The following is a 16,117-nucleotide window of genomic DNA, read 5'->3' on the forward strand; positions in this document are numbered from 1 at the left end:
TCTCTCTCTCTCTCACTCTTTAATTTGCATTTCGTAGAACATACATGCTTAGGTTTATATTTTGGTAATAGCAATTTAATTTGAAAAGCTTAGGTTTTGTTGGAATTGGAAAACCATTAAGTGCTTTAGTGGTGATTAAAATTTGTGAAACATTGTGCTTTTTAGAATTATCCTTAATTGATAAGTTGTGTAACCACATTTCGTGATCTATTCAATTGAATCAATTTCATACATTGTGTTTCCCTATCTAATCATTAGGATATTTGTAAAGTGACATGAGTTGCTACCTAATAAATGTCTATTGAGTATAATTTTACGTTTTTGCTCAATAAATCTTCCGCGCGCAAACTTTGAGAAACCTCTGATTATTCTTATTTGAAGAATCGGTTGACTGATTACTTCTTCAATAATCTGCAAAACACGTTTCTACATTCTTCCCTATTTTTGATGAAGACAACACATCTTTCAGGGAGGTGGTAAAAGAAAAACAAATATATTTAAAGTTGTCAAACTCCCCCTCAATTAAGTAGATAGTATAATTTACTCCCTGAGCGATTATACTTCTCCCCTTTATCAAAAAGACAGATAAAAGATGCATGATGAAAATTTAAATATACATACTTATAGGCACAAACGCATTTAAGAAAGGAAGAATATTATTTTATATTATTCAATATTCAAGGGAAAAGTACAAAAGGAAAACCTTATTTCAATACTAGTGCTTGAAAACTAACATATGAGGTACAAAAACACCAAAACTAGAAGTGCCAAATTGTCTGAGCTATAACATAGAACCATTAAATTTAGCAATCATCTCCTCCACCTCAAAATTCTATACATCTTCCCTTCGTGCTGTTCCAACCCAAAATCAAGTTGTGGAATGATCCTATAAAGCATCTCATCTACATGTTTAGAATACCACAACCTCCATTTTTTCCAAAAAATAAGAGGGAGAATGGAAATTCCAAAGCCAAAAATAAACCCCAACTCCACACTTAAGAAATTCCAATCAATTGGACTCTCATTATGGGAATTAGGTGTTTCAGATGCATGTGGTGGCAACCCTTTTCCTCCATTTTCCTTGCAAATATTGATTAGAGGAGGCCCACATAACCCTTTGTTCCCTTCAAAAGAATCTGCCTGAAAGGTTTGGATTTGAGTACCTAAAGGAATTTGTCCCTCTAGGTGATTGAAGGAGAGATTTAGATATTCCAGGAAAGAAAGATTTGACAGCTCTGGAGGAATCTCTCCATTGAAGGAATTGTTTGACAAGTCCATAGATTCAAGGTTCCTCAAATTCCCCATAGATGATGGTATATGACCTGTAAGTGCATTATGTGACAAGTTCAGAGCATTCAATGCTTTGAATTCCGTTAGCTCATTGGGTATTTTCCCCTCCAAATAGTTGTTTGACATATCCACATAAGTAAAGGCCATTTGAATTTTAACTAACTTCATCTGTTGACCTTTGTTGACAATAATAACCGAATCTTGATAACGAGAAAGATCTACTTCGTTAACATCAACGAACCCTTGGTCAAGAATAGAGCGAGGCATATTTGAAACAAGTTTCACCAATTTCATTGCGAGATATTTGTTCAAATGTGGTAACACGGCATTTAAACTCATGGGATGGTAGTTATCATCAATTTCAAAAAATAAATGGCCAAATTCTGGCCCAAGCATGCCTTCATCACGCATCATTGCCTTCCAACTTTTTAATAGTGCTCCTTGTATCGTTCCACTCAAGTTATTGGATGCTAGATCCACCATATGAAGCATTTTCCAATCCACATTGTTATGTGGGCACTCGATAGACCCGTGGAGCTCATTAGACCTTAAAACCATTATCCTAAGAGTGGAAATGTTGCTCAAAAAACATGGAAATCTATCAGTTAAAGCATTCTTTCCGAGATTTAGGACTTGTAGTTTCATACAATTTGCCAAAGATTTCGGTATGGTGCCATCCAAGAGATTGTCGTTCAGGTCCAAATATCTCAGTGCACATGAATTTGGGAATATAGTGTCAGGGATATGACCTCGAAGCTTGTTTCCACCAAAATTCATCATCCTAAGACTCCTACTAATTGCTGCAAAACACTTGGGAATTGTCCCATCAAAGTTGTTGTAAGAAAGATCTAGCAATCGAAGAGTTGAAGCATTGCAAAAGGATTCATGAATTTCTCCTTTAAAACTATTGTTTGAAAGAAACAATATACGTATGAAAGGGAGATAGTTTCCGATGTCTGGTGGTATGATAGAGCTCAACAAGTTACTTGAGAAGTCCAAATAACTTGCGTACTTAGGAATGAAAGAAATAGGTCCTTGGATTCGATTAGAACTTAGATCAACCACATAGAGGTTAGAACTCAAGTTCCAAATAGTTTCTTCAAAGTTAGTCAAAGAGTTCCTAGAAAGATTCAAGCTAGTGAGAGATTCAAGTTTCCAAATCCAATTAGGTATCGGTCCTTTAATATTGTTGCCAGATAAGTCAAGAGATAATAATGTGGATTGGTTTTTCAAGAAACTTGGGATTTCTCTTAATTTGCAAAAAGCCAGCGTAAAAACTCTTATCTCTGGAAAGGGAGACATTTCATGATCATCTCGGAAGCTGATATCAATCGACAAATTGTTATGTGAGAGGCCTAACGTAGTTAAATTACTTAGCCTTCGAATGACATCCAACTGCACTGTGCCATTAAACTTGTTGGAAGAGAGTTGAATGACACGAAGTCTTCTAAGGTTAAAGATAGACATAGGAAGATGTCCTTGTAAGTTATTGCTTGCCAAATCAAGCATCTCCAATACAGATGATAGTGCATTATCGAAGTCAACCAAGATCCCATCCAGTTGATTAAAGGGGAGTTTTAGCTCTCGCAAACATGGGAGATTAAGTAGACTAGAGGGAATGTTCCCTTTAAAAAAATTGTACCCTAAATCAATGCTGACAAGATTTGTAAGGCCCTCGAAATGGCCAGATGGCAAATCCCCGCTCAAATGATTGAGAAATAAGGACAGATGTGAGAGGTTCTTTGACATATTGAAAGAAGGGAGTGGACCTGAGAGGTTATTGGAAGACATGTCTAAGTAAACAAGTTGGGTGAGTTCTGACATTGAACTGGGAAGTGTTTCGTTAAACTTGCAGTAAGATAGATCAATGAATGATAACTGCTTCAGGTTTGAGATAGTACTTGGAAGTGGTCCTGAGAAATTTGTATTGGCAAGATTCAAGTAGTAAAGAGATGCAAGTGGTGGAAAGTCTGGCAAAGAACCATTAAGATTTTGATTGTCTGATATGTCAATGACCTCTAATGTATGTATTTGGAAGATTTCTTTTGGGAAAAAACCAATCAAACCACAACTACTGAGATGTAGGATGGTTAAATTGGAGAAATTTGCAAAGGAATCTGGCACTATGCTTGACAAATTGTTGTTGCTCAATTTTAGAACCGAGAGTGACCGGTGATTAGCTAGTGATGAATCAATAGGTCCTGAGAGATTGCATGATGACAAACTCAAAACATGGAGCCTTTCCAACGAAGATAAAGCACGGCCCCATTCATCTCCGCCGGCAAATATTGCTACACCATCTAAATATAATTCTGTGATGTTTGTGAGGTTTTCCACCAGCATCTCTATATTTGGATTCTCCAATTTTAAGCTGTGATTTGAAGTAACTGAAGAAGACAAATCAAGAGTGACGAGCCTTTTGAGGTGAGAAATTTCTTTTGGGACTTGTCCCTCAAAGCCTGCGTCAGAGAAGTTCATATACTTCAAATTCTGCAGCTTATGCAGTTCTGAAGGAATCACAGAATGGAAATTATTGAAAGCCAAATTCAGACTCTCGAGATAGTGCAGGTTGAAAAGAGGACTTGAATCATTAAGTGCTCCTGAAATAGACTCGTGACTAAGATCGAGGGCTGTAACATATCCGTCTTTGCATGTTACCCCATGCCATTGACAACAATCTTCATCACTTTGGTTCCAATGAACTAGCTTTGAGGATTTTGTGGGATTGAATATCAGGTTGTTTTTCAAATGGAGCAACAAGGAATGCTGATGGCCGAGACAGTGGCCATTCACCACAGAATTATTAGTCCAGGAATTTATTAGGCTAAATGGTAGAAAGAAAAGCCAAAAGATTACGTGTGGTTTCATAGTGAATTATGAGTTGCTTGTGTCTAATGGTTTGAGAATGAAAAAGTGGTGTTATGCTGATACCGTTATCTTTTTCTCCTTTTATAGACGGTATGCAATGCAACAATCAGCTTAACTATTACTAGTAGTTTGTTCATCCAACCCAATTTCACACGCAATTAAGACTTCTTGGAACCGCGCATTACTGCCACAAGAAAATTAATATCCTGGTCTCATTACGCTATGAAGCTACTCCATCTTAGAAGATATTATAATTATATTTGAATTAACTTCTTCAACGTCATAATTATATTTGAATTAACTTCTTGATTGTTAAATTGTTCCGGTAAAAACGCAGCGTGTGTTGCTAGCAAATAAGTAGTCAATATTGTATACTTTAAAATTATGAACACGTTTGTTTTACTTTTAAAAAATGCATTTTTAGTTTTATTTTTAAAAATGCATTTAGAAAAATATTTTTTAAAATATTATAGGTTTTTTAAATTCATTTTTTATAAATTAAAAATTAATTTTGATATCTTATAACATAAATATATATTATTGAAGATCTAAACTTAGTCGAAATCGCTATTTTTTAAAAAAGTTTGATCTCAAAAATGATTTTTATGAAAATTTATTTGAAACAGTTTCAAAATAGTAATCAAATCTCGTAATACAAGAGGCCTTTGTTACTTTTTTTTGTCTCATCGTGAGCTTCATCTACAACGATACGAAATTTAAAATCACCAATTTTCTCACAAATTTGCTTTTCACCCTACTAGAAAGAATTTGTTGACGCTTTATTTGAATTTGAAGTGAAGTATATTTGCACTTTTGTGAAGTATTTTTCAACACAACTTTTGCAATTTCATCATTGTAAGATGCTAGAAATTTTAACAACTCATGAAAGCTGCCTTGATTTCTTGAAGTTTTAGTTTTGTTGCGACCCCTTAAAGCATAAGTTTGAAGTGTTAACTAAGGAACAATGTAAATTGAAAGTCTCGAAACGCAATCAATTATTCCTTCTTTTACTCAAATTTTCACTTAAATAACATTTATAATATGACCATCTTGATTTAATAAGCCGTATTGCATCATTGTTTTATGAACATAAACCCTTTTTTGTGTGTTTAAGAAAGGAACAGTGTTTTCATTCATAACTTTCTTCAAACTACTAAAATTCATTGAAATGAACACATGTAATCTAGGACGTATATTTGATTCTTTTTTATAAAAATATAACATGGTAAGCAATATGCATCATTTTTAAATAATGAATATTATTTTACTCATGAAGGAAATATGTTTAACCAAGTGTGTTGAAACTGTCTTGAATGATCCTCATAACTATACAAGGGATAGATTTCTAAATGCAGTTGATACGTAGGCCTAAGTGGGTGGATTTTGTTATAAGCCGGCCAAAGGTTCAATACGTAGGTCCAACCATTCACCACCCCAATTAAGAATATCTAACTAATACTATCACCACACATAACATTCTAGGAACACTTTTTAATCTCCACTTTTTAATATACTCATCTTGGACTATGTAACTTACTTGGATGTTGGAGGACTAACCTTGTAGATCGACCTTGCCCTGTGACATCCTAAACCCCGATTTTTTTATAAAAATATAATGTAGAATAAGTATCTCATATAATTAAAAAGGACATCACATTAACATAAGTAACATAAACTTCTCATAATTGAATACTTAATAAAAACATAGAATTAAACATAATAATGTGAAAGCTACTAATCCTGACCCTGATGTCACAATATTACAACCTTATTACAACCAACATATGAGCTGACTTAACAATTCATCAACAATAAACATAAAGAAAAATAAAAAAAGTGCTCTCCCATGCACCATTTTCAATATACTTACAAAAAGGCGCTTGCTCCTCAGTATCCACTTATTTGAGAAAGTATATAGGACTGAAAGGAGGATTGGCTAAGTTTAAGGGCCCGTGAAAAATTATAAAATCGGTATTACCCAACAATGGTTGAACCCTAACATTGAATGAAAAAAAGAGAATAAAGATGTTTGCTTATATGGTGTAACCCAAAAAAAAATCTTGATTGATCTTGTATGTATATATATATCAGTGATGGCTATCAAAATTCTAGAATGCCTTAATTTGATTGTCCAAACAAAAAAGAAAAAATTGGAAAGAGCTTTAAGTCAAAAGCGTAGCTAGAGAGGTGGCCAAAGTACGAAATTTTTTACTGTATTTGTTTTATGGTTTTGTGTTCCAGTAATACTTTTTGTGTCGGTAAGTACAAGGGAACTTACATCTTAGTCAATCAGAATGAAGGACCATGTATAAGTATCAATCAATCTCATTTTTTGAGCTTTTGAAGAACCAAAACCGCTTGATCCTAATTCTTTCTAAGAAAACTTGATGCTTGAGGAAAAGCAATTGTTTAAGTTTGGGGGTATATGATAACGGTAAATGCATCGTGATTCTTGCTTGTTTACCTTTCGATTTCATGTATGATTTCATTTACCTAGTTCAATTTTATGCATTTTTGTCTCCTTTTATGATTTAAGGTAATAAAAGGTCAATGGATCGAATCAGCACAAATAAGGCCAAAGATCGCACAAAAAGAGGCTATTCACATACAACTTTTCTGCAGCCAACACGGCCTGGAAGTGTCGCATGACACGGGACGTGTTGGCCCCTTAGCGCCTCTCCCGTACAGCAAACTGAGACTAACACGGCCTGCCCGTGTCAGCACCCAGGAAGTTTTAAATTCTTGATTTTTAAGTAGTTTTTATGACCTCTTGGCATCTTTAACCTCCCAAGCTTTAATGATTATTGATTACTAGTAGTTGAGCTCAAAATTATTGGCTATTATAAGTGACTTATTACCTTGGATTAGTATAAATAGATACTTAGGCATCACTTACTACTTATCATACACTATAATTGTTACTTTTCTTTTGCTTTTATTTTAAAGCTTAAGTTCTTGCTACTCTTGTAATCACTCATCACTTGTGGTATTTTAATCTTGCTTTCCTTTTGATTTCAAGTTATTACTCTTGATTGCTTTGCTTATTTATTTACTTGCAATGTCTCTAAATTGTTTGATTGTTGTCCATCTCGTCATGAGTGAGTAGATCCGTAGAGACATAGGATTATGAGAGTCCTTCTCATGATAAATCCCAATTAAATCATTCATTTGTAATTACTAGAAATATATGTTTGATTTATTTTAGAATTCAAACTCTTGACCACGTCTATGCCGGTTGCGAAAGCAAAGGTAATATAGATGTTGATTATGTATCGAAAGATAATGATTCGACATCCGAAAGTGAATTGCTAGATGGTTAAGTTAAAGGTGCCACTAACAAGACAACTTGATCTCACTTGAAAAATAATCAAGATGTGGCGTCGCGTGACAAGGCATAACACTCTCGATTGAACTTCTTAGGTGTGCTTTTAATTATTTGTTAATCTCAATTTCAATTTGCATCAAACAAACACTTTTGTGATCGTAGATAAACAAAGTTAGAGAAAAAATTTGGTAACCATACATCTCTTTGTGGGTTCGATCTTTTTACCACTTGACACAATCGTGCACTTGCAGTTCACACGCGTCAAGTTTTTGGCACTGTCGTCGAGGAGATAGTTGTGATATCGAAATTAAATTTGAACACCATTTAGACTAAAGCACTCCTTTTTGTTTTATTTGTTCTAATTTTTATGCGAAAGACCCATTCGATTGGAAATTTGGTTGAATGGGTTAACGAGATTGAGCGTTTTCTTCACGAAAGTCACTGAATCTTAGCTTTGTGACAACTATGTGGTTAAGTAGATACCAAACCTCTTAAGGACTATACAGTTCCCATCGATGAGGAACGACATAGTAGAATTGTGCATCCGCCTATAGCAGTTAATAATTTTGAACTAAAGTCTTCTTTGATAGGCATGATCCAATAGGAATAGTTCTTATGGTTACCTATTGAAAACCCAAATTTGCATCTATCAATTTTTATTGATAATTGTGGTACTTTGAAGGCCAATGGCGTTGACCAAAACGTTATCCGCCTTAAATTGTTCCCACTCTCGTTGCGAGATCTAGCCCAGGCTTGGCTCTAATATTTGCCTGCAAAATTTATAACTTCTTGGGCATAACTTAAAGCTTCTTTCCTTGCAGGGTATTTTCTGCCAAGTAAAATTGCCCAAGTAAGAGGTAAAATCAATAGCTTTAGGCTGGAAGATGGGGAATCTATATTTGATGCGTGGAGACGCTTCAAAGACTTGCTGAGACTTTGCCCGTTTCATGGGTTGGCTAAGTTGTTAGTGATACACACCTTCTATAATGGTCTCATCTAGTCTACAAGGATGAATCTCGATGCGGCTATTGGTGGTGCGTTAATGAATAGCTCGTAAGACGTTACTTACAATTTGATTGAGGATATGGCAAGGAACCACCATTCATGGGGTAAATTCTCGTGAAAAAAGGTGCTAAGGCCCCTCAAAATGGTGGAATGTATGAGGTTAGCTAGTTTTACCATATGAACACAAAGGTTGACGCGTTACATCAAAAACTTGAAAATATAGTTGTAGCTTCAGCAGCGCCTACATTGGTAGCTACTACGACTCCAACCACCCCGGCATGACCTTTCTGTGAGGTCTGCGAGGTGAATGGACATTCTGTAGGGAATTTCCAAATGATTATTGGTAGGATGAGCCAATCGTGTTACTGACAATTATGTTAATAATCAAAGAGGAAATCCGTACTCGAATACCTATACCCGGGGTGGTAAAACCACCCCAACTTCTCTTTCAAAAATAACCAAAAGGTCATGTAAATGTTGTTGTCACTAGAAGAGGAAAGTTGGTGGAAAGTCTTAAGAGAAGGGGGTTCAGGTAGAGAGTTCTTAAAAAAATAATAACAAAAGTGATAAAAAAATAAGAAAGTGTTAGTGAAAATGAAGCAGAGGTTAGAGAGGATGTTCCGAAACCACCTAAAAGGGAGAAGTATATTTGTTAGTTAGTCAACGATATTTTAACTTAATTAGATCGCACAGTTGGGCCAATTTATTAGACAATTGGCCAACTCAATACAAAACAAAGAATTATTATTATTATTATTATTATTATTATTATTATTATTATTATTATTATTATTATTATTATTATTATTATTATTATATTACTAATAATACATTTTATTAGGAGATAAGAAACTGGAAAAAGATAATTTTATTAAGTTGAAAGTCATAGGTTGAACCCAAATCCTCACAGTTGTTTGTGAGTATAAGTTTTTAATTAGTACACTTTGTCTAAAAAAATGCAATCTTTAATTTATTTAAAAATATATTTTATTTATTAAAATTTATGTGTATCTACAAATATATTTTAAATTTCATTTGATAGAGTTCATATAAATTTTAATCAATAAAAATAATAATTAAAAGTGTGTAAATAATACTGTTTAGCCTTCTCATTTTAAGATTTAAAAGAGTCCCGCACAAGATACAGTCCGAGCCTTTCAATAACTTCCTAAAGGCAGTTGCTTTTAATCAACTTGTCTTTAGAGCCGTGGCAGTTAGTTCATGTCACTTGATCAACTCAATGGCCTTTAGAACCTCACCACGTGTTTTGTATCGGACACTTGTGAAGATTATACAGGTTCATCAACCTCTATATAAACCAAGCTTTCCCTCTAATCTTTCAAACAAAGTGAAACTGAAACAAACAAGTTTGAATATTGAAAGTGAAAATGCAGGCAACAAAGAAAGCAGTTGAGACCATTAAGGAAACCGCCGCCAACATTGGTGCTTCTGCCAAGTCTGGCTTAGAGAAGACCAAAGCCACAGTCCAGGAAAAGGTTTTTTTAAACTATTTTTGATGTTATTTATATTTATTGCTATATTCTCTAATATTCTAAATGAAATGTTTGGAATGTTTTTGTTGTAGGGTGAGATTATGAGTGCAAGTGATCCCGTGCAGAAGGAAATGGCAACAGAGAAAAAAGAGGAGAGGATCAACCAAGCGGAAATGCAGAAACGGGAAGCACGTGAGTATAATGCTGCGGTCAAAATGTGTCACGTGACTGAGGGCTATACTGGACCCACCATTGAGACTGCTGCTGGATACTCCATCATTGGTGACTATGGATCTGGACAACCAATGGCTACTGATAACGTGTCGACAATTCCTGGTATTGGGCTTGGGCTTGGAGCAGATGTGATGGGCTCACACCCGATTGAGACCAACACAGGAATGGATACTACTACTGCTGAGGCCCGTGTTGTCCACGTGGATGGAAGTGTTCCAGGGAGTGGGCCTACTCATTATTAGTTATGTGTTTGTGTGTACTATGTTGTTTTATTTCTGTTTAGTCAATGTTTAGTTTTGTATCCTAGTGATGCTACTGGTTTCATAGGGTTGTTGGTTTCTCTGTTTTAGATATGGGACCAAGTGTTGTACAACATGGTACATCTTGTACCGCAAAGTTGTTATGTTTGTTTGTTTCATTAAATAAATCAAAGTGTGAACGTAATGTTTTGAGTTGTTGGTTTTTTACTGCAGTTTGGAGTATATATATCCGTTAAAACTATTACAAGTGGAAAATGAAAATCTTCAATAAATTTAGCACAACAATCGTAGTTACTTTGTAGGATGTTTTAATCCACCATTTTAGGCTGGATAGAAAACCTTTGTAAATCAAAAAACAAATGATTATATTTGAAGTTGAGTAGGGTTCAGAATTGATGACAGTTTTATTTTTTTTAATGGAGAATGGTAGTAACAGTTGGTATCATCTTAATACTGCAAGTTAGTTAGTTCCCTTTCTGATTCCTTAGAAGAAGAAACTGAAATCAATTTTAACATTTTTAACATAAAATGGTAACAATCACAGTAAAAAAGACATGGAGAAAGAATTTTAAAAATTATTTTCAAATATTATATAGGTCTTTGCTAAAAATTAGCAAAGCTAAAGTAACAACACTGCCGTTAGTCACCATCGCGTTAGTCACCATCACGGTGCTTTCAAAAATAAACCATGGTTATATGATATTATGCGATCCTCAACCCCCAGTAACAAATCCATCCAAGCAATAAAATTTGTACAAGAAATACAACTTAAGATGTGAAAATTAAAGATATCACACCATAAGTCTCATGGTGTATGTGCCTCAAGGTCATCCTGCAAAACAACCAAGTATATAAAAGCACATGGTAAGAAATTTTTTATACGGATGGAAACAGGAAATTAATAACAGTGTTAATATGTTGACAATATATGTTTTCATACAGGATATCAGTAGGGAAAAGAGACTTTGCTAGAAATATGATAGATTCTTATCTCTGAAAATTTTGTTATAGAAAGAAGGTTTGAAAAAACATTGGTTTAAAGAGACCAAAGAACACTACAATAAAATCGTTAGGAAGTACTTTTAATTAAAATGGTCTCTGATTTTAAGAAAAGAATGTTTGGTAGTATTAAAACTGATAATGACCAAAGCTAATAATTGGAAAGAATGGCATATAGAAAAAGGAATGGTAAGAAATAACAGAATACTAAATTGCAACCCCAACAAGTCGCTTCAAAAATAAACTTAAGCCACAAAACTAGGCCATCAGAAGTCATGTCAGTACCATTAAGTAGCATTACACAATAACAACAACATCAATAATGTAGTAATAAATACCCTGGCTAATGAAAGAAGAAAATAAACACCAGATCAAGGTTAAATTTAGATTCCTAGCTTTCGCAATTCAGCAGCTCCGTGAGCAAAGTGACATCTTTCGCCGAATGTGCAAGATCCTTTAGCAAAATTCTCACAAAGCTTGGTCTTGATGTTTCTTCCAGGTGGGGCTGGGGCGCCTGGACCACCACCTGAGGCAGATTTCGGTGGGGCAGAGACTGATAGAGTCAAAAGTAAATCTTTTACCATGTTACTTGCCTGTGCAATTTGATCAAATGTTCCCTCAAGTTCAATGTTTCTAAGATTTGGGTCAGATTCATGGTCACGAATTGAAAATTTGACTCCTGTTTGGCGACAGATCAGCTTCGAGTTCACGCCACCCTTTCCAATGATGGCTCCAGCCAAGGAAGCTTCTACACTGATCTTGGCAGTGGAATTGGCACCAAAGCTAGCAGCGCCCAGACCAGAAGGAGCCTCAGTTCGACCAGCCATGCGATTAACTGTTGTATGTGCCATGGGACGGTGATCATCAATTGATGGAACAAAAGGTTTGCCAAGTTCCCATTCACCATGGGCAAAATGGCACTTGTCACCAAATTTGCAGCCCTCCACAGAATTAAACTTGTTACATATGCGGGTTTTAACAGCATTCGGTGCAGAGCCATTGTTGGAGACTGGTGGTGGGGCGGCAACATTTCTAGGAGGTGCAGCAGGTTTCAGACTCATCATCTGGGAAACAGCATTATAGCCACCAGGAACAAAATGCAAGAAGTGACAGCCTTCACCAAATGGGCATCCAGCAATGCTGCAAAGAAAAAACAGAATGGCACAACAAAATGAGATCATCATACCATAGTAATATTGTTACAAAAAATGCAATCTTCCCCTTTTACTTTCCCTGTTTTCTACAGTAAAAATAAATATTGTAACTTAATAATCTCCCCCTTAAAAAAAGTATACATGTACAAATATAGAGAGAGGACACATATTATTTGGCAAGGCATAATGCAACAAACTTAAAACTGGGATAAATAATCTTTAATGAATTATGCTCAAATAATAAAAATGGGAAAGTCCCAAAAACAAGATGTCGAAGAGAATGGTTAATAGTAGGTATTCTTGACTTAACACACGAAAGAGACAAAAGTGACATGAAGCAGAGATTCAGCAATGCCCACCAAACATTAGAAAATGTTAAATCACTACACTGGCAGTAATCAACTGATCAGTATTCAGTAATCAAACCAGATCAGTTAATGGTGTCTATTTCAAATAGTAGTAAGAATCCTAGTACAGGATGCAGAAGTCATCATTTAAAGCAACGATAACAGATCAGGTGATTAGGCTTGACTATGATGCTAGTGTTTGCTGAATTCAACACCATGCAGCATATTAGAGAGAGTTGGGGTAGCACCTATTGAAGAAAAGATGGTTGAATCTATACTTGGTTGGTTTGGGCCGGTGAGGAGACACGTGAAGAAATCTATAGACTCCGTAGTAAGGAGAGTATATTAGTGAGTAGCCCAATTACTAGAAGAAGAGAAAGACCAAGAAAACAATAGGAGAATCTATTAAGTAAGAGCTAGAAGGCAATGGTTTGGATGAAGATATGATATATGAATATGATAGAGCATTATGACTAATTACTAGAAGCAGAGAAAGACCAAGGAAACAATAGGAGAATCTATTAAGTAAGAGCTAGAAGGCAATGGTTGATGAAGATATTATATATGAATATGATAGAGCATTATGACATTGGGATACAAATTGAGAAATCCTATCAAAATAGCATTCTTAAAAAAAGTTTAATTACATAAAGCATCAAAGTTAAAAAGATTAAGCAGAGCAGGAGTTCAAAAACAGATTCGTAAAAAACCACAGAACAGCGAAGGGTAGAAGCAACGGCAAAAATAGCTACTGTTCAGAAGAACAACAAAAACACTGATGAGGTACAGCACAACCACAAACAACCAGTTGTATGTGGTGGACAAAACACACAGCACCCACTCACATTCTGTTTGAAGTTAGTACAGATAAGTTTTTTTTATGAAATCCAAATATTGAATTTTTAACCAAGAACTCAGTCAATTCACTATTGCTAAACACACAGTACCCACTCACTGTTTCGTTGCTCTTGAGCAAAGGGAACAAAAGACTTTGAACATAATAACTATCCGGTGAGAATGAATTAAAATATTGAACTGCACATCTTTATCAGATTTACCTCTTATTTGTTTACCTAAAGCTTGATAGAATCCATATGTGAGATTGTATACAACTAGTTAGTTGCAGTTATAGGTAACTAACAACAAAGTTTTTCTTGAAAATGTTACAAATCTATGAAACTATTTCTAGATATACAGAAACGTATATTGGACATAATACCTGATCCAACACTTATCTATTGTATTATTTTATAAATAGGTTATAAATTGTATGGTGGGTTCATAAAGAATAGAATAAAGTAAAGCTGAAAAGTCATTAATCCTTAAAAAGAAAAGCAGCATTTAAACTGATTAATGAGCGTAGAGTATCGATGCAAATAATAATCAATTATCTTTGATATATTTGTTCCCATTGCCATGGGTTTTCCTGCAAATTATTATCTTTATCGAACTCCGTTAATAAACCATTATTCTCTTACATTACAACTTGATTAGATCAGTGAACAGTATGTACCTGTATAAAATCTTAGAATATACGAGTTAATTTGCATAATTACACAATTTAGTTTTACGAATTATGACATTAAAACTTTTAATTCTTAAGAGTAGCTTATAAAACTATTAACAAAGGAAAATATGCAGTTCAGAGTGTTTGTTTAGATAGGAATAGATTAGAACCTGAAAAACTTGGTACAAGGCTTCGTTTTGCTTCCTACACCACTTGATAATGAGTCCATTTCTGTTGCAAAACATTAATTACTTTTTCTCAGTTAATGTTCTCTAAATTATTAAATCTAGTATACATTATTCCAAAAACAAATCTTAAAATAATTATTCTTTCTTAGAGTAATAATATTTTGGAATTAAGTAAATTGAAAGTAACATTAGGCGAACCAACTCAAGCTCGTGTGAAATTTTCCCCATGTGCTTCCAATTGAAGTAATCATTCTAAACTTTGAAGTTGAACATTCTCTCGGTGACAAAATTCTTTTCTATATAGGGTTTAGAACTTAGGGATTAGGGTTTTGTTTAGCTGAAGGGAATTAATTATGTTTAGTTCAGGATTTTAGGATTTGGGTTTCAAAAGGAGGTTTTTTTGAGAAAGTTCTTGTCTTTTCAGTTTACAATCTATGGATTCCGAATGTAAAAGTAAGAGACACACAAAACAGTTTCAGACGGTATTAATTACAGTTTTACGAGTTTGAGAAAGCTAATTGATTCAACATAAGAACCATGTGATGAATTTCACATAAATAACCATAGCATGAGCCAAGCAATATATAAGTTAACAATGAAGTTTTTTTTTTTGTTTTTTCTTACAATATCATATTTTTATTATTTTTCTGTTTTTTATTATTTTAGAGAACATTATTTTTGTTACAATGAAGTATTGCATACAAGTTACATGAACCACAAGCACAAAAAGCTTTCAAGCAGAATCAAATAGTAAAGAACACAATAATAAACAAATAAATACAAATAGAATTTGTAATGAAGAAAAATTTGGGAGCTGAGATGAAGAAAATACCTTGTTTGGTTTTCTTAGCGGAGCCGTTAACGCCGGCATCGAACCTCCCTCGCTTGCGGCTATCCATAACAGTAACAGAAAGAAGTAGATCGAGATCCAAATAGGGGAATTAACTCGAAGGAAACGAAAAGTGAAAGGAAACCCTAGAGAGAGAAAATAGATATTGGGGGTAGAGAGAGAGGAAAAACCCTAACCCTAGAGAGTTGAATGGAACGGAAGAGGGGTTTTGGAAAGAGGAGGGGAGAAACGAAGGAGAGATGAGAAGGAGAAGAAGAAAAAACAGAAGCAGCAAAGACACTGCAGAAGTGCAGATAATATTATTTATAATTGCTTCCAGAATATTTTGGCAATCCAAATTAAATCTTGTTAGTAAAATTAAAAACAAATCTTAATTAATTAGGGAATTTTATATTAAATTTGTTGAAATTTATTTTATATTTGAAATTTATTTATATTTTAAATATGACTATAAGAAAGTAAATTAAATTATTTATTTTTGGTAACAATTAGAAAAACATTAAAAAGTAATAATACATTTTATATAGAGTATAACTTATTGGTGTTGAACTCTGGTGTTTTCTTGGATTTATTTTATCAACTCTTCTAAATATTTTA

General features: G+C 34.3%; 3 protein-coding genes across 4 annotated transcripts; 1 reads left to right on the forward strand and 2 right to left on the reverse strand.

The window, feature by feature from the left end:
* Positions 1-727: 727 nt before the first annotated feature.
* Positions 728-4,189, reverse strand: LOC131644756 (receptor-like protein 6). The gene has a single exon (XM_058915344.1). The coding sequence runs from the start codon at positions 4,156-4,158 to the stop codon at positions 811-813; it is 3,348 nt and encodes a 1,115-aa protein (XP_058771327.1). The 5' UTR covers positions 4,159-4,189; the 3' UTR covers positions 728-810.
* A 5,472-nt stretch (positions 4,190-9,661) lies between these two features.
* Positions 9,662-10,674, forward strand: LOC131644758 (18 kDa seed maturation protein-like). Of its 2 annotated transcripts, XM_058915346.1 has the most exons (3): positions 9,662-9,785; positions 9,883-9,984; positions 10,074-10,674. In XM_058915346.1, the coding sequence occupies exons 1-3, from the start codon at positions 9,729-9,731 to the stop codon at positions 10,455-10,457; spliced, it is 543 nt and encodes a 180-aa protein (XP_058771329.1). In that variant the 5' UTR covers positions 9,662-9,728; the 3' UTR covers positions 10,458-10,674. The 2 variants fall into 2 exon arrangements, with proteins under 2 accessions (XP_058771329.1, XP_058771330.1); XM_058915347.1 differs by lacking the exon at positions 9,662-9,785 and having other exon boundaries at positions 9,849-9,984; positions 10,074-10,673.
* Positions 10,675-11,661: 987 nt separating this feature from the next.
* LOC131644757 (zinc finger CCCH domain-containing protein 44-like) lies at positions 11,662-15,814 on the reverse strand. Its single transcript, XM_058915345.1, has 3 exons — positions 15,503-15,814; positions 14,653-14,713; positions 11,662-12,614 (listed from the first exon to the last, which is right to left on the reverse strand). The coding sequence occupies exons 1-3, from the start codon at positions 15,567-15,569 to the stop codon at positions 11,858-11,860; spliced, it is 885 nt and encodes a 294-aa protein (XP_058771328.1). The 5' UTR covers positions 15,570-15,814; the 3' UTR covers positions 11,662-11,857.
* Between the last annotated feature and the right edge of the window lie 303 nt (positions 15,815-16,117).

This window comes from Vicia villosa, linkage group LG1 (genome assembly GCF_029867415.1).
Source record: "Vicia villosa cultivar HV-30 ecotype Madison, WI linkage group LG1, Vvil1.0, whole genome shotgun sequence".
NCBI classification, from domain to species: domain Eukaryota; kingdom Viridiplantae; phylum Streptophyta; class Magnoliopsida; order Fabales; family Fabaceae; genus Vicia; species Vicia villosa.

Coding starts and splice junctions, on each gene's coding strand:
- LOC131644756 (XM_058915344.1), bottom strand. CDS start 4,158: ATGAAACCACACGTAATCTTTTGGCTTTTCTTTCTACCATTTAGCCTA.
- LOC131644757 (XM_058915345.1), bottom strand. CDS start 15,569: ATGGATAGCCGCAAGCGAGGGAGGTTCGATGCCGGCGTTAACGGCTCC. Junction 14,714..15,502: donor CGCTAAGAAAACCAAACAAG/GTATTTTCTTCA, acceptor GTTTTGCAACAG/AAATGGACTCATTATCAAGT. Junction 12,615..14,652: donor CCTTGTACCAAGTTTTTCAG/GTTCTAATCTAT, acceptor TTTTCTTTGCAG/CATTGCTGGATGCCCATTTG.
- LOC131644758 (XM_058915346.1), top strand. CDS start 9,729: ATGGCCTTTAGAACCTCACCACGTGTTTTGTATCGGACACTTGTGAAG. Junction 9,786..9,882: donor CACTTGTGAAGATTATACAG/GTTCATCAACCT, acceptor GTGAAAATGCAG/GCAACAAAGAAAGCAGTTGA. Junction 9,985..10,073: donor AAGCCACAGTCCAGGAAAAG/GTTTTTTTAAAC, acceptor TTTTTGTTGTAG/GGTGAGATTATGAGTGCAAG.